At 38.5% G+C, this 18,271-nt stretch overlaps 1 protein-coding gene across 1 annotated transcript in view; it reads right to left on the reverse strand.

Annotated features, from left to right (window-relative positions):
* Positions 1 to 1,905: 1,905 nt before the first annotated feature.
* The window catches only part of PREX2 (phosphatidylinositol-3,4,5-trisphosphate dependent Rac exchange factor 2), a 226,910-nt gene continuing 210,544 nt past the window's right edge, over positions 1,906 to 18,271 (reverse strand). The window contains exons 38-40 of the mRNA XM_037148935.2: positions 17,173 to 17,275; positions 13,741 to 13,808; positions 1,906 to 8,106 (exon numbers count right to left, since the gene is read on the reverse strand). Coding sequence (XP_037004830.2) covers positions 8,061 to 8,106; positions 13,741 to 13,808; positions 17,173 to 17,275 — 217 coding nt within the window. The 3' untranslated portion in view covers positions 1,906 to 8,060. The remainder of the gene's footprint in view (positions 8,107 to 13,740; positions 13,809 to 17,172; positions 17,276 to 18,271) is intronic.

Here is an 18,271-nt window from a genome sequence, read left to right on the forward strand (position 1 = left end):
TTGTAACACTACATTCAGATCACATCCAAATGGCTGACAAGGTTAGTCGGGGAAAAAACCCACACTTAGCATATTTTTAAACACTTTCTAGAAACAAAAAATGGGTCATTTACCTTCAAGTCATCTAACTCAAGACACCCCAGCCATGGCCACCCCAGTCCTAGCCCTGGCTGGTGAGGCTCAGTGGATTCAGCACCAAAAGGTCACCTGTTCAATTTTCAGTCAGGGCAGGTGCCTGGGTTGTGGGCTAGGTCCCCAGTTGAGGGCGTGAGAGGCAAATGCCTCACTCACATTTTGATGTTGCTCTCCTTCCCTTCCTCTCTAAAAGTAAATAAATTAAATCTTTAAAAAATTTTTGAAAAAGAAAATTACAAATTAGTCCAGAAAACGTGGCAAACTGAAGCCAAGCTTTGCATAGTGTCCTCTACTCTGCAAAGGTCTCTCCAAAGGTCTTTCAGCCTTTAACAGGGCAGAAATGGCTGGAAAGGAGAGGAGACATTTGCATTTCTCTGTGGATTGAACTCTTCCTCACCCCTAAAATCCTGGACAGAGACATGGTGAGAGAATAAAAGTTACAATATTACAACCTGGTTTTCATTCTAATTCACTGTTGTTCATTAATGTCCCTATTTGTCATTTCTTCCTTTAAACCTTAATGGCATGTCCATCAGGTAAAGGCTGGGTGTCTCCTATTAATGCATTTATCCCTTTTTCCCTTCACGTTATCATGAAGCTTCTTGAAGTTTCCCCATAGCGTGCTTTGCTGAATGTTTGCATTCCGAGGACACAACTGACGAATCTTCCATGAAACATGTCCTACCTTCCAGTAAGTTTGGGAAATACCGTGTACCACCTCTCTCCTCCAAAGTTATGATTTTTGTAAGTTCATTAAAATGTTGGAGAAGTCCTATAATAAAGAAGGGTGTTTAATTCTGTTTCTTAAACTTATTTTGGCCAGAAAATATCTTGTATGCATTTCACTTAATGGCCTCTCTGGAACACCAGTGCCAGGAATGCCGTTATAAAACAGCCTATGTGTAATGGCTGCGTTTGGTTTTTATGACTGTATTAAATGCGCAATCTCAGAGTATACCAGCAATTTCTCAAAAAGAAAATCTAGTTACTGATTTTTGTTTCTTTCCATGGTTATTTCTTTTGGCTTCTCTGAGGTGGCTCACACAGTCCGTAACACACACACCTTTCAAACTCTCCCCTGGGATTTCTTAATTCTTCATCAGCTTTGTGAACTAGGTGTCTCGACTTCCTTCTGCATACAATCCGCAGACTTCTAAGCCAGCATCCAGAGACCTGCACCATCCACACCCAACTTTCTCTTATATCCATAGCTCTTTCTAATCACATCCACATGTCTTATTTCTCTGTTCAGACTGACCCACCCACCATCCGACCAGAACATCTGGTGCGTCTCAGTGTGAGTATTCATGCTGTTCTTAACAAGACTGCTTAATCTCACAGATTCTGAAAGCTAACCTGGCCCTCCCTCGTCATTTTTTTTTGGTAATGTTTCCCCCTCATCTAGACTGAAAGCTCTATATGGACAGTAGCCCTATGTGTGTTTCTAATGACTAAAAATCCAGCCCAGCTCAGGACCTAATCATTCTTAGATGCCTGATAAAAAGGATATTGGGGTAAATGTAAATATTTTGAAGTTCTGTGGTACACATATCTCATTGCCTTACTTATCATTTTGTATTAGTGTGCACTGCTTATGTTGATAGGTGTCATTTTGGTTTGTGCACTGCGTTACAAGTTTATACAAGTTCTTCAAGTGCAGAGCTTGGGGATCATATGCACTAATAACACCCTCAGCAACTAGGGCAAGCACTTATACCTAATAGGCACTGACTAAATTTTGATAGATTGGCTAATTAATTCCAAGAACAGCAAAAGTCTCATCTCCTATGAAGCTTTCCTATGCTGTGGCCAATATTAACATTCACTTCCTGACCCCTTCCTAGGAGTTACTGTCCCCACAACTCACCTTGGTTTGTATGTGTAGATTTGTTTCATACTTATTTCAATTTTCTTTTATAAAGCCTGTAAATTTTAAAGGGTGAAAAATCTGTTTTTCATGAAGTTTTGTCTCCTACACAGGTGAGAACAGAGTAGGAATTGGTTAAGTAGAGAGAAGCTGACATGGTCACACTACATTATACTTTATTGTTATTGGCATTTATGGTACAATGTTATTACTCTAATCTTTTATGCAAATAAAAATGACACAAAATACATAATACACTTTGGTAAAATTAACCATACACAAAACACTGAGTGATTGAAACTATGTTACATGAATATTTTACAAGCAAAAGAACAGAGTACTTGAATAACACCTTCAGATGAAATTTGTCATTATAATTTGGATGTTATACATTGTTAAATATGGATACATTTTTAAAAATTACTATTTATAGGCCCAATTCTAAGATTTAAAATAATGAATACTGTGTAAATGAATACTTACAAAAATACTTTTAAGCAAAAGCTATGTTCTACTCATTTTACTTAGCAGTAACAAAAATATATATTCCTCTGAAACTCTAATAAATTTGCTTGAAGCATTAGGTATTCAAATTTAAATGTATGTTTTCTAAAGCATTTTATCAGCTTAATGTTCTCGACTTAATACAGTATATATACCTCAATGGTATTAGAATAGATTTGCATTACAAATAATGTTATTTCAAGTAACAAACATAGGCCATCATTAACACAGAAGAGACACTGAGAAGGTGTCAACCAAACGCATCCAACACATAAAGAAAGCCCAGGTGCTCTGCCTTCTGCAGTGATCTCAAATGCATTTGTTGAATGAATACACAAGTGAGTGGCATGTATTCAGTTATTTACACCCAAAGTTACCTCTACAAAGCTTTCTATTTCTAGTAGAGATATCATTTAAAAATGCAACACTTTTATTTAATCAGCTACTTCTGGGTAGCAGTTAGGTAAATGGATTCCAGATTGAGAAGCAAACTAATGTTGGTGAGCAAAACGAGGCTCTACCAGGAGCACTTACTATATATGGAGACAGTTCTGCTGTCTACAGAACAGACATGCAATACACTGAACAACTCCTTCTATCATATCATCATATGAAACAAGACATAAGAATCTAATTTCTATGTGTTACTATAAAAAATGAAAAGCAGCACATATAAATGCATTTAAAATACAGTTTTTATACATTAGTAGACTTAGTAGACCTCGGGTGTCTCTTCTCAGTGAGAGAGGCCAGCCGTCCTGAGAAGCGGGCCATGTGTCTGTGGAAAAGCAGATGGAGGAGGCACCGATTGAACAATCTTTCCCGCACATGCAACTTGGCAGTATGAATGCTGAGATCACTGTTCGAGGTACCTTTGAAGCAGTAACATTTTCCTAAAACCAAAGCCTAACCAGCAACATTTATGGAACGGCAGCACCTAAGAAAACTGTGGCGATTACATATGAAGGAGTCAGCCCGAGCCCATGCTTGGCACAGCCCCCTCTTGTAAATTTCCCCCACCTCCTCAACTTCCTGCAGGGTCAGACAGTCTGAGGCTTGTCTGTAAAACTTCAAAAAATTAGTAGAGTACAGAATATTTTCTTAATCAAGTTCAGATCATCCTAAACCATTTCAAAAGCTCTTTGCCTTTATATGTTAGCAGGGCACCTAAAAATTCATTCAGCAAGTTGGTTAATATATGTACATGTTAATGAAATAACTACTACTGACTTGGAGCAAGTAAGGAAACTATAATTTAGTACACCAATTCACTTCAAAGTAAGTTTTTTTAAATAAAGTTTCCGAAAGTTCAGAAATAATTTAGTCACATGTTAAAGTTAATTTCAAAATGAGTAAATACCACTAACAAAAAAAACCCATAAAATATAACCTTTAAAGTAAAATGTAAAGTAAAATGACTTAAAGGTGATTTATTTAAAATTTCAATATTGTTTTCAAACATACAAGTGAATAAAAATATGCCTTGGAATCTCATTAAGTTGTGCTATATAGAAAAAGACCTACATAAAGTAATGGAAGAATATTTTAGTTTTTAAGTACAAATATACTACTTCCAAATCCATGGAGTAGCTAATTCTTAACAAAATGCTTTCACAATAATAAATATTATTTTTCTTATATAATGTATGTTCCCCGAGGGTTGAAAATAGTTCATTTTCTTAAATTAATGTACCCCTCAGGGTTTTTTTACCCATTTATTTTCTTCATTTTTTTATAGTTAGTGTCAGGATCAATTTTATTTCTTTCTAAAGTTAACTATCACAAAATTTAAATGAGTAGACTGAGAACCAATGTCATTACAATATCATATACAGTTGACCCTTGAACAATGTGGGGGTTCAGAAGGACAGACACCCCCACAGCCCCCACAGTCAGAAATCCCTGTATAGATTCTGACTCTCCCAAACCTAACTACTAATAGCTTACTGTTGACCAGAAGCCTTACTGAGAACATAAATAGTTGATTAATGCTCACTTTGTATGTTATATGCATTATAGACTATATATTTACAATAAGATAAGCTAGAGAAAATAAAATGTTAAGAAAATCATTAAAAAAGAGAAAATATATTTACAGCACTGTGCACATTTATTGAAAAAATCTGCATGTCAGTGGGCCTGCATAGTTCAAAAGTGTGTTGTTCAAGGTCGACTATGGATTATAGTGTCATGGGATTTAAACTAGTTGTGATTGAACATTGTTGCTGCAACTGAATCCAAGTGGCCACTGGAAAAAAATGTGATTTAAAGAGACAGAAAATAGTATGAGACTTCTTAGATTGGGATATTGGCTCCTAAAATGAAGCTTATAATCTAAAGTAAACTGTACTATACAATATAGAGAAAAAGAGTATGAAAACTTTCTCTTTCCTTTTTTCTCCCTTTTTAAATAATAATGGGAATATATGTAAAATTCTAGTCCCTAAAATCGCTCATACACCTAATATTAAATTTTGTAAGTGTGATGTTAGAAATCTTTGTAAGATACAATATAGTGTCTAGGATGTACTGATGAGGAATTACCCATTAACTCATAATTTGGAAGAGGTCCCAAGTTAAGAACCCAATCTTCTATGCATGACCTTCCCTTTTGGTGGAGAGAGGTAGGATGTCCAAACCCAGAACATGGAAGGACCACTAGCTAAATCAGCATGGCTTCAGGTGCCGGGTTGTAGAGGAGCGTGTGAGCATGTAGGCGAACCTGGTCTAAACACGCAGGGCCAGTTAAACGCCCAGCGTCACACAGAGGTACATCATGGCATTAAAAACTGTCTCATTCATTCATTAATCATATATTTATTCCTGTTACCACTGCTTGGGAATCAGAGTCAAATTTTATATAATGTACCATTCCGGACTTTCAAAACATGCCTAAAACTGTTACTTTCAATTTGAGGAATGTATTTTTTTCAGACTGCAACAGCATTGAGTTACCTTAAAATGTGTATTCAGAATGGTTAAATGTCCCAGCAATCTTAAGATTTTCATATATTAAAGGTATTTTACATATTTTCATTCACTTTTTTCCCTCAATATAAGATGTATAATTTAATGGCAACACACTTCATGTAACTCCTACTTTGGTAGCAAGTAACTGGTAACATTACAACAGTTCTGATGGTAATGAGAATCAGACTTCCTGGGTTCAAATCTCAGTCCTACCACTTGTCAGTCTCATAGTGTAGAGCCAGTCACTGGGCAAAGGCCCTCAACTGTAGAGAGGGCGTTATGAAGACAGTGCCACCTCAGGTCGTCATTATGGGACAAGTGAAGCAGTAACACCAAAGTGCCGGTAAAGCACTTGGATGTTTTGCTTGGCACATAGTATTAAAACTGAAGTGTTTTCTACAATGTTTATTATAACAAAACATGACAGTGACTGATGATAATGTAAGCCATCACTAACTTTGGAGCATTAATAAATGCCAAGCACTTACTAAAGTAGATGCTATGCTTATACTGTGTTTAACCCTTAAAATAATAGTAGAAACATTATATTATGAAGAGTGTAGGTCTTTAAAAACATCTTAATTTATAAATATCACCATAGCAGATAATTTCCCCCAAAACATAGCAAAGTGTCATCCAAATGTTTAAATGACCCCTTCATTCCTCTGAGTGATTACTACTTCCAGGATCGTGGTTAGCAAACACTAATGACAATGCAAAAAGTACCTGCTAGTTAATCAGTCTTGCTCACTTATCAACCCTACATAGAATATAATCAAATGTTCAGTATAAGAAAATCATAATTTACTAATATCACGGAACTTTAGGATTACTTGCAGATAGTATTGAGAATGTAAAATCCCTAAAAGTAAAGGATATACTTAATATAGATACTTAAGATAAAGTCATCTGATTAATACATTCAAAGTATTCAACTTTTTTTGAAAACTCTGATGTTAGTTTCTTTATTTTTCATTGTATATATGAACTTATTGCAAAAGTATTAAGATCTTTTGTGCCAAATAACAATAATTATTACCTTGAGTATATAAATATTTCATACATATTTAAAACCAGTATTTTTGTTACTCAGTACACAACTGCTAGTGATGAAGGTTTTTAATGATAGCTTGAAAACCATAAAAAAATTTTATAAATTAAAATTTAATAATGATTTGTATATACTTTAGTTATAAAAAGCATTTCACACACCAAATTAGTCTAAGTTCATAAAATTGTAAGAGTCACAATAAGGGCATTTTAATATTTTGAAAATTATGGATTTGAACTCAGTATTTATATTCACTATGTTAAGAACAATGTTGCTTTATCAATGTAGAAATTATAAACACTATGCATAGAAAATGCCTTGTGCTCCCATGGATTACCAAGGTCTCTAATAGTTCTTTTTTTTTTTAATTTTTATTTATTTACCTTTAGAGGGGAAGGGGGGAAGGAGAGAGAGAGAGTAACATCAATGTATGGTTGCCTTTCTTGCATCCCCTGCTGGGAACTGGCCTGCAGGGAACCGGCCTGCAACCCAAGCATGTGCCCTGACTGGGAATTGAACCTCAATCGTGTGGTTCACAGGCCCACGCTCAATCCACTGAGCTATACCAGCCAGGGCTCTAATAGTTCTTTTAAAATGCAACAAGTAAAGCTTTACTTTCATACCTTACACCGTGATAGAAAGATTCTGGGCATGGTGTATTCTCTTAGAGTCTGACATCATATAAGAAAGTCTTAATAAAATTAAGAGGTTTAGAAAGTATATTTCTAAGTTAAAGGTTGAGTTTTTAAATGGACTCATTTTTTCCCCTCATTTAACCTCATCTTCCTTCCCATCCCCTCTGTCCCTGCCTCTTCCCACCCCGCCACACCCGACACAGCACCTGCCCACCTGGCCCAAGAAAGCCACACCCACTTCAAAGACCCTCGGACAGCACGGACCCCTGGGACTGTCCAGGAGCACAAAGGACCCTGAAGCAGGAGGAAGAGGGTCTTGCTGGAGACCTCAATGGCTCCCTTCTCCCCGACTGACAAAGACACTCTTCAAAAGAGGAAAGCAAGCTCTTTGCCTTTGACATAGAAACTACTTTCTCTGACACAGAGGAACTGAGAACCGAGGACACCAGCTGTGTCTTCTCTAACGTTTCTGTGCGATTGAGAAAATACGACCATGTTTCTTCAGTGACAGGCTTCCTCAATGGAAAGACCCATGATTACAGGTCCTATTGGGAGAAGGTGAAACCAAATGCAATAACATTATTTCAATAAATGGTAGAAAAGGCATGATAATAAACTTTTTCTCTGGCATTTTTTCCATAATTTCCAGGGACAGATTTTACCCTAAAAATGAGTAGTTCGTGTCAATACATAGAGAAACCAGTTTGTGAATGAAGGTCTATCCATTTCCAGCAGCAGTATCTAAGTACAGGCTGATCATTAGTTATTTATATCATGGTGAAAGATTTAGAGGAAAAAATTCTTTTTTTCTTATAGCGTGGAGAACGTTTAGCCCGCCAGTCCTTTGTCTTGCCCAGTGTTCAGAAGCTTCTGCTCCGCTGGTTCCTCGAGGTTCTCTTCATTCCTCTCCAACTGGGGGAGGCGGCTCGCACAGCTTGTACAGCCTAGAAAGGGGCACAACACTGTGTGACAGTGGCCTGACACATGGACAGTACCTGAAATGTTTTTATCAGTATAACAAATACATTAGTATAATAAATGTATTGACAATAATCTCTTGGTTTGTGAGGCATGACCATATTGCCTATTTCACCAAAAATCACATATGAATTAGCGAACTCTGGAATCTCAGCTCCATTGTTGAGAAGACACACACGCCTCTGTGCACACAAGCGTGATGACTGGCTGAGCAATGCTGCTTTTGTTACACTCGCAGCTTCTGCCCCGGTGCCCGCTGCTCTTGCTGGCAGCAAAACTGATTCTCTAAATTCCATGAGATGACGATGGTGTAATTACCATCATGTGTACACCTGTCTCATTGGGGACCTACTGATTTTTCTAACCCGTTGTGGAAATTTGCTTCATTATGTACCATCTGCTGGTACGGGCAGCTGGCTGTGGAATGGCTGCATGGCCAAGTCCTGAATCCTAAACATCAAAGGCACAGTTAGTTGGTTTTCCTAAGATATACTATATTTTTCAGACCCTAAGATGTACTTCCCCACCAAATTTGGGAGGAATAGTGGTTGTTAATGCTGCTGTTGAGTTCTGTTTACATGTACATTGGTGAAATATTATGTTATCTATGTTATTAAATATTTTACCACATTTTTTGCTTCAAAATTTTTTTCCTAGTGTCCTCCTTTAAAACCTAGGTGCATCTTAGGGTCTGAAAAATATGGTATATGCCCAGCTTTACCCATCCTTCTCTCACCTGCCCACAGAATCAGGTGGAGATGCAAGTAGGTCTGGGAATCCAGCTGAATCAGTGGAGACATTGGGAGATGGGAAGATGTTCCCTCTTTGAGTCCCAGGTCAAGTTGCTTGAGACCACACAGCCTTGAGACCACACAGGGAACTGGCCTAGGATTATACAGGTTGTGCTCCATGTCCCCTCACTGCCCCCACCAACGGTGGAATCCTAACTCCAAAACAAAAGGGAACAGAGCTACAGTAGTGTCCATACAGGGCACACCCATTATTTAAAGCTTAGTCTGAGAGATCAGCTGGCTGAAGGTGCCTGGATGTTGGACTCCACCTGTGGTCCTCAGCTGTGCCCACAGCCATGCTGGTTCTCCCTCAGAGTTTGGTCTGACAGTCTAAAAAATAAGGTGCAGGCTCCTGCTTTGCTTTTTTTTAAAGCATTCTAAACCCAAGGGTAAATGAGTTGTTGACAAACTTAGCAAATTAAAATTTTCTTCTCCCTTCAACACTTAGTCCTATGCTAATTCTAAATCAAAGGGAAAGAATGAGAAAGATTTAATATTGGGTTAGAAACCTAGTTCACAAAATGAACTTTCTTAGTCTGGAAACACATAGAAGAAGTTAATGCCCTGGAGGTTTATAAAACATATTTTAAGTCTAGAAGGTGTTTCATGCTCCACATGTCAACTCCAAGGAAGAAAACAAATATTGAAATAAGGATATCTCACATCAGAAAGGCTATTTCATCATTCCCAGGGAAAAGAATATATTAAAATGAGCTGGAAGACCTCAAAGCTGCCTTTTGTTTTTTCCAGCTAAAGGTTATGGCGCTGCTTCAAACTGCGTTCCCGGGGCTGGAATAGCAGGATGATCAGAGAAGTCTTTTGCTCTTGGACGCCTATCCTCTCGTTTCCCAACACGCTGCCTGGCGAGTGGGAAGGTGCAGTGGCTGTCCTCCAGCAGAGCAGACACCATCAGTTGGGCAAAGGCCATCCTACCTGGTGAGATCTGGGCTGAGCCATCACAGTCCTTTGCTTTGAACTACATGTTCCCACAGAACGTAACTAATGCCACTGGGCAGGCGAGTCTTTGAAATGTCTGCTTTGCAAACCAGTGGAAAGGCTACTGCCTATGATCAGCTAATGAAAGAACAGCTCTGGGTACTGCAGAGCTGGGCAAATTCAGCCTCTGTGAGGCTTCTTGGAAGCCACTCACGGTAATCTGAATTCAGACACATTTGTAATGGAAATTGTGGGGCTTTGGGAATTTAGAACAAGCAGATGAAATCTGGAAGTAAAATGTAATAATAAGACTTGGAATTTTACTCTGCATGGAGGCATTTGGTTTGGGGCAGCTAAATTGTTGGGTAATGGCAGTCTTTCTTTGCCCCAAATTTGGCGACCCTTTCTCTTCTCATTCCACTCATGCACAGCAGTGGCCCTGCACAAAAAAAGGTTTGGTCCTGGCTCCACTTTCTTCTTTTCCCGCTGCAGCTGGTATTTCCAGCCCAAATCTAAATCCACAGAGTACAACTTTCAAACTGCAGTCTATAGATCATGCTCTTCATCTTCATACATGGCAAAATACAAGTTGTGTTAAAGGGAACCACAAAGCAAATGTCTCTTCCAAGGCTGAAGTCCAATAATACTCTGCCGCAAGGCAGTTTCCCCATTACACAAACGCTGAAGTGTCTCAGAGGATGAATAACCTGACTGAATAAGGTCACATAACAGGAGCTGGGGCTCCAGCCATCCTGTCACTTTTAACCACTATAGTATGCTGCCTCCCAATTACACGAATAAAAAAATAAAGCTTCCATTACACCATAGTTTACAGATTTTGTAATGCAATAGAAAATAAGACTAGCATGCCCTTCCCCCTGAAATGTAGTATTTAGTTCTTGGTGAAGATATGCTTATTGCTCTGAAGAGCCAATGCATGGAAGGAGGGGGATGAACTTCATTTCTCCTGCTCACACAGGCATCTCCACAGGGATGTCCCATTGATCCTTAGTCTCAATAGTACCACACGGAGTTCCCTATCTGTGCTCTTTTTGCTGTGTCTTCTATCTCAGGGACTAGAACCATTAACCCCTTGTCGCCCAAGCCAAAGATTTGGTGGCCATTCTAGGATCTTCCTTTAACCCATCCTTCTTCATCCAATCAGTGTTCAAAGACTATTAATTCTGTTTACTAAATGTCTCTCTAATCCCTCCTCCCATCTCCATTCTCAATACTATAATCGTTCAAGCTCCTGCCTTCATTTCCATCTTAGCATTCCTCTGATGGATCCTCTGAATGTGGCCAGAGATAAACTTTAAAATTTAAATCTTCCAGATAGAAAGAGTGTTTATTAATACCTCCCTAGAGTCTTCAAGTTAAAATCAAAACACTTCAATATCTCATACAAGTCTCGTCGTGACCCAGCCCCTGCCTATGTTTCCACTGTAACTTTGCATCATTCTTTAAGCACATTCAACCGTCAGTCACAGAGGCCTCTGCGTAGCTCTCAAAGCGTGATGCGTTACGCAGGCCTTGGCCTCAGTGAATCGGCTGCAGGGGACATCTGTTACCATGCTGACCGGGCCAGGGTCGCCCTGCTCCCTCTCCTCTCCCTCCCCAGGCTGAGACATGTGCCCTTACTCTATTCTCATGGCAATCTGTACCTATTTCTGCCACAGTTCTTAACTGTATACTATTTCCATTTTATTCAATGGCTACTCTTTTGTTCACATCAGTAACTAATGCAAAAAACTGTATCTCTAGCTTTTAACAAAGTGTCTGACCTCTACAAATGCACAGCCGAAATTCAATAGATGTTTGCTGAGTGAACTTTTAAAAGTGAAAGAAAGTGGATGGTTTTAGGAAAATTATGAAGAGACTGGTTGGAGATTAGAGTCAAATATTATCTCAGGCAGAGGTAGCAAACTTTATCTCCATGAAGACATCTGCAGAAACATGACCCCAGATTTGCCTATGGGTGGCCTGGCCTTGAGAGCCAAATGTGTTTTTCAGTAAGATGTCTTTGGGAAAGGAATCCTCGTTCCCAGCTGGGAGGGAATCCCAGCCCCTCCGTGGACCTCAGCACTCTTTTACCTTCTACCTAGTCTTATAGTTAAGTTTTATTCATCTCATCTCTTTAACTGAAAGGTCCTTGAGTGATCAGACTATTTCTATGTCATGTTTAGCTTCTCCACAGGGGATAGCAGAATGCTTTGCATTTCTTAGGTCCTCAATACACATTTGTAGAATGAATGAAAGAATAGGTACAATAGAATTCAGAAGTTACTCTAGCTCTCTCTCTGAAGGCTATTATTCCCTTGTAAAAAGAAGTCCACTTTATAACTAGCACATTTCATTGAGTCTTATTTCAAGTGTTTTAAAATATAACCCAATAAACAAAAGAGTGAGTTCATCATTTTCTTTTCTTGTATTCAGTCTTCTATAGGTTTATTGATTAGGATGCTAAAGTCTTATCCTTCTCCACTGTTTATTATTGTTCATAAACTCTAGCTAAGAAGACCTTGCTGAGGTATTATTTTGTTTTCTTATTGTAAATTTAACAGTGCACTTGGTCTATTATCCAAATACACCATCTCTGTTCCAGGTGCTAGAAAGTGAATTCTTCTGCAAATGGTGAGTGATTATTTAGCAAAAGAAAGTCTTAGATTTATCTAATGAACTGTGAAAGATAACAAACAAGACTTGAGGATTAAATAAGGTTAGGAGTCAGCACTAAAAATAAATGCAATTAGAACATGAGTGCTTCATCCATTTTTAAAGGAAAATATGTTTTGTTTTTTGAAAGTACTTTCACTGCCCACACAGTTTTTCAAAATGAAGAATAATTTCATAAATGCTGTGGTTATCATTTTAACTCTGGTAATTGCTTTGTACACAGAAACAAAGAGTGTCTCGTCTGCGGCAGTGCTTGGAGGAGCCTACTTTTTGTTAAAATGCAAATGTATAAAAGCAACCAAATGTAAAAAAATTACCTAATTTTTGCCCTACTTCAGGAAAATGGCTGCTTACCCTAATGTCACCAGGGAAATCAAATTAACAATATTTCTTTGATGGCTATTGCCATGTTCATTTCTTTTAAAGATGGATTAGAATCCTTTCTTATGACGGTATGTAAACTCTGAATATTTGGTTTACTAACAAACAAAATGTTAATTCATTCATGTATTCATTCACCCACCCATTCTTGAAATGAGATATTCATGATAGGCACTATGATGAGCAATGAACAAAATCAAAAACATATTCCTTGCCTCCAAAGAATTCATATTCAAGTTGGAAAAAGGGACACGTAACAATATATTGCAACACAATGAGGGTTATAATCGATCAATATAGAAGATGCTAATGAAGCATACAGAGGCAGGAAACTCAACCAAGACTTCAAGGAACAATTAACAACAAAGTTGGGTTTTGTTGTTAAATAGGAGCTTTTCATACAGATATAGACAGGACACACGATCACGCCAGAGGGAATAAATAGCATGTACAATCGTAAAAGTATAAATGAAAATACATTTTGGTAGTTTGGCCCAGTTGGAATATAAATTTTCACACCAACTGTGTGGAGTTTTGGTTTTGAATTCATAATGAAACCTACAAAATAAAACAATGCCAAGACTTCTGTTTGCTCCTCAGTTTGCTTCAGCTAAAATTCCATTTCACTCTGAGAGCATTTGTGCCTTATCACGTTTCGTCACAAAATGTTTGTTTACAAGGCCAGTTTCTATGACTCCCGTCAGTTCCACCCAGGGCATGGCCTGGAGCAACCGCATTCACTGTGAGCGGCCGCCTGGGAGAGGGTGGGGGAGGGTGGAAGCCCTTTGGCAGGCGTGGAGCAGGGAAGTCACCTACCTGGGAGCAGACTGAGGGGTTCTGTCTCTGACTCCCAGATTCTTCGCGGTGTTCTGAACTCTTGCTCCCTGAAAAAAAAGGTAAGGAAAATCACTCTTAGCTCCCCATTGCATTAGTAATTAATGCAATATACCACTAACATTTGAGTGCAGAACATTTATTCCAACCATGTATTTAACATCAAGGGAGACTGGATGAAGAAGAGAGAAATCATCACCTGAGCAGTTTCAAAATGAATGCTTTGAAGAATCAAAACACGCTGATACACTGTTTAAAGGGATGGGTATGTATTCCAACAGCCATTTAAATCACTTGAAAGGACTTTCAACGACAGCTTCCTGTTCACCGTCTCACCTGTGCCTGTATTCCTAGAATCAAGCACTGCATAAGACAGCAGGAAACGAGCAGGGTGTAAGTATCCGCTGTGCCTCCCCTTCCGTGGAACAGGAACCACAGCTCTACCCCTCTTGCGTTTGTCCTCACTGAATAGTCAGCTATTTTGAACTTTATGGTATTGATCAAGAAAATGGTTTCATTATTTATTTATTTATTTATTTATTTATTTATTTATAGGGTTGTGCAATTACAGTTGTCCTCATTTTCCTCACATTTACTCTCCCCTACCCCACCTATCCCCACCTTCCACATTCCATCCTTCTCTTCCCCACTGTCTTTGTCCACGGGTCCTTTATACATGTTCCTTGATGACCTGTCCCCTTCTTTGCCCCATTATCCCCATCCCCCCAGCTCTGGTGACTGTTAGTTTGTTCTTTATTTCCATGCAGTTCTGAAACAATTTCTGGACAAGGCATATTCACGTAGATTTCTGAAGTGCAAGAATTCTGCCTCAAAATTCTGCCACAAAGACAATGTACTTCAGTAATGAAAAAGTCTTTCCCATCTGTCAAGTTCACGAATGAAGCTATAATCACAGATCAGTTACTAAGGGGAATTAGTTACTACACAGAACGAAACACTGGAGTGTGGGGGTGAGAACAGGTGCAGAAGAGGTATCTGAAGAAAGGTCTGCAACTCTCTCCCCCACCGCATTCTAACCTATGGGAAGGGGCAGAAGGGCCGAAGAAAGGGAGAGAGAAAAAACTCTCTCAGAGTGGGCCAAACAAAGGAAAGCAAACAGAGGAAGGGGCGGGAGGGGGCGGCAAAAAGAGATGGAAAGGAATTTAGAAATTGCTATTAGACAGGTTTTTTTTAAACAAAAAAAAAGCCCTTTATTTTAGACTTTAGAGAAAAGTTGTTTATAAAAGTAGAGCAGAGAATTCACATAATTTTTTATTTGTTTCTTGATTTCCATCCTGATAGACTCGGGTTGCGCTGTAAGGGTACAGCACTTGCCTGCTGGTGTCTATGGGATGGTGACTTGCCTACACAGTGTCCACCAGGACATGGGGCAAGAAGGCATCTTCCCAGGTCCTCGGTCTTAGTGCCCAGTCTAATGTCCTGATACCCTGATGCTGTAGCTAAGGAGCCAGAATTCTCGGAAATCCAAGTTTTTACTAAGATGGTCAAAAAAGGCTTTGGGGGTAGGCTTCTATCAAAGAACACTTGAAATGTGTAATTTATTAGACAAATAACTTTAAGTTTATAATGTTAATAGAAGTGTCTACCCTCAGCCTTTTAGTAATCAGATCTGTTGATTATCCTAAAGATTATTATAATCATTACAAAAAAATGATAAGAAGCACAGTACCCTTCCTTCTATCTTTTATCTTTCCTTTGAATTTGAGCAGTTAATTAAAACAACTATGGAAAGTACATATACAGAATCTGTACATGAAAACTATACTGCAATAAAAAATAAGAATAAATCACGCTGAAAAAGTTCTCCCTAAAAAAGAAATTAAAGATCTTAGAAAAAAATAAATCATTAACCTCAAATATTCTAATCTTTTACTCTCTGGAAACAGTCTCAACGGTTGAAAGGCCAAAGGAATATCTTTCACTACACTTACGTCCCAACTACTTGGATCCCAGGCTGGTAGGAGTTGGCTTGCAGATTGGATCCTAGCCATTAATCCCGCTCCCTAAAACTGCCAAACACTGGTCAGAGGATCAGCAGCAGAAGGACTATTGCAAAGGTCTACCCCAGTTTCTCTAAAGAAAGGAAGGGCCTGGGCTCCATAATCTTTTACAAAGAAGGTAGAAATTAGTATCTGTCTCTCAGAACCACTTAGAGATGTCTTAAAAACTTGGAGCAGACAAACAATCAACAGAAGAAGTCTTAGGGTTCTAAATGTATTTATTTAAAAACAATAGGAAAAAGATGGACTGATAAATACTAAAAATGGTGTGGATTAGAAATCAATAGGGGTTTTAGACAGAACTTTGTAACTTTTTAGTCTTTTTAAATCATATTTTATAAATATATAGTAACATCTATGAATAGAAATATAATATGTATATGTATAATATGTTTTTAAAAGGTTTACACTAGTTAAACAAGTCATTAAGACCTACATAATATTGTTTTAACTTTTTCTATTTTCTCTATCCCCATTTTCAGTCATGAGAATTTTAAGGTTCTCAATGTTTAAGTAAATATACTTAGAATATATATGTAGCCAACTCATAATTACCCCCTTACTAGATTATTATTGAAAGAGGTTAATACAGTCTCTTAATCTGCCATAAACCACAATTTTGAGATGGTTTCTGCAAGTCTGACTGCAAACTTAATCTAAAAGTAACAGAGTGAGCCAGAAAGGTTAGGCCCTTTCTGTATGTTTCAGCACCCAAGCCCCAATCCAGATATGACTAATCACAAGTTTACCTTGGCCTACTTTTTAAAGCTGAATTTGCATATCCCCGCCAAAAAGTTCTTCCTGAACCCGCTGTGTTTACATCTGTATATGCCCTTTTCCAGATGAGCTACAATGTCATGTGCTTCTCATGGATCAAACCTTCATTTAACAAATCCTCTTGGACCTTGTGAGACCTAGGTGTTCAGTCTTCCGGTCTGGGTTCCACAGCCTGAAGCTCCAAAGTACGTGCATCTGCCGTGCCTCACGTCCGTGCGGCAGACCCCAGGCCAGCGCTGGCCTCACTTCTATTCGTTTGTTTGTTTTTCCCCCACCCCTTCCCCAGTCTGTTCCCTGCAATTCACAGAAAGTGACATGTGTCCTTTTCTCTCTCCTTCTCATTAGCCCCCAAACCGCTCCTGCTCATTTTGCCTGGCCAACTCCCTTTTTCCCTCCAGTTAACCTCTTAGACATCCTTTTATCTAGGTTTTCTACATCTCTTGGACATCTGTGCAGTCTTCTTCCCTGGGAGTGTTTCTTATTCATGTCTTACTCTCTGTGCCTGGAAAAATACCCGTCCCATGCAGGCTCCTGTCAGGCACCTGATAAGCAAACAAACAAGCGTTCAAAACCCAGGTCCTGTAGAGCGACTCCCCACAATGGGAGCGAGGCTCACCTGCTTCCGCATCACGTCTGTAGCCTGCATAATGTAGCGAGGAGGCAGTCCGTGGCTTCTGGCCAGAATGATGGCCTGCTCCACCGTCACGCTCAGGGTGCACCTGCATGCAGAGGCAAAGGGGAGTCAGATCCCACCGGCTCCTGGTAAGCACTTCAGGACAGAATATGCCTCCCCCAGATCTGCACCGTGGAGAGTCACTCATCTCCTCTTGGGTGTCTCCCGTGAATACATGATGTATATATGTTTTATTGCACATTTACAATTTAATGTTTTTAAACTTCTGTTTATTTTTTCTTATTAATCTGTCTTTTATTACTAGGGTCTCAGCTAATAACTTGGAAGAGTAGAAGGAAATTTCATTTTCCTCCCCTACACTAATTTCAAAATCAAAAAGCATCAGGCAAAAGAAAAACAACTAAACAATAAACCAATGATTTTTCTACATAGTACCTGTTTAAAACAGATTCTAAAGAGCTATACTGTTGGGGTCCAAAATTAAGTATTTAAATTTAAAACAAACCCATAATGAACTACGTTTATGATAAAGTTTATACACAGAAAATTAAATAAGCAGAAATATAATAAATTCTATTATCAGAGAGCATTATCTACTGATAGTTCATGTAATTTAAAAATGACTTCCTAATATTTTTAATTCATATTTATAAAAATAGATTTATACTGATTTATGCTCCATACCTTAGAAAAGTAAACAGTGAAATTAATATTCACAAAAGATCTGAATCGATGTGAACAAAAGTATGTTTCTTGGACTCAATCTGAAAGACTGAAATTTTCCAAAGGAACCTTTCATTTTAATTAGTTATACAGGAATGTGGTGTCCAGAGCAGCCTGAGAAAATTCAGAACTCAGTTTCTGAGTTCAATGATTGGTGAGCATTGTGTTTTTTTCTTCCCTTTAAGGCATTTTTAAAATTTCTTCTTTTAAATATATTTTATTGATTATACTATTACAGTTGTTCCGTTTTTCTCCCCTTTATTCCCCTCCACCCTGCATGCCCCTCCCACCAGCATTCCCCACCTTAGTTCATGTCCATTAGTCACACATATAAATTCTGTGGCTTCTCCATTTCCCA

The sequence above is a fragment of the Artibeus jamaicensis genome, unplaced genomic scaffold (assembly GCF_021234435.1).
Source record: "Artibeus jamaicensis isolate MK-2021 breed Jamaican fruit bat unplaced genomic scaffold, CSHL_Jam_final scaffold_916, whole genome shotgun sequence".
NCBI lineage: Eukaryota > Metazoa > Chordata > Mammalia > Chiroptera > Phyllostomidae > Artibeus > Artibeus jamaicensis.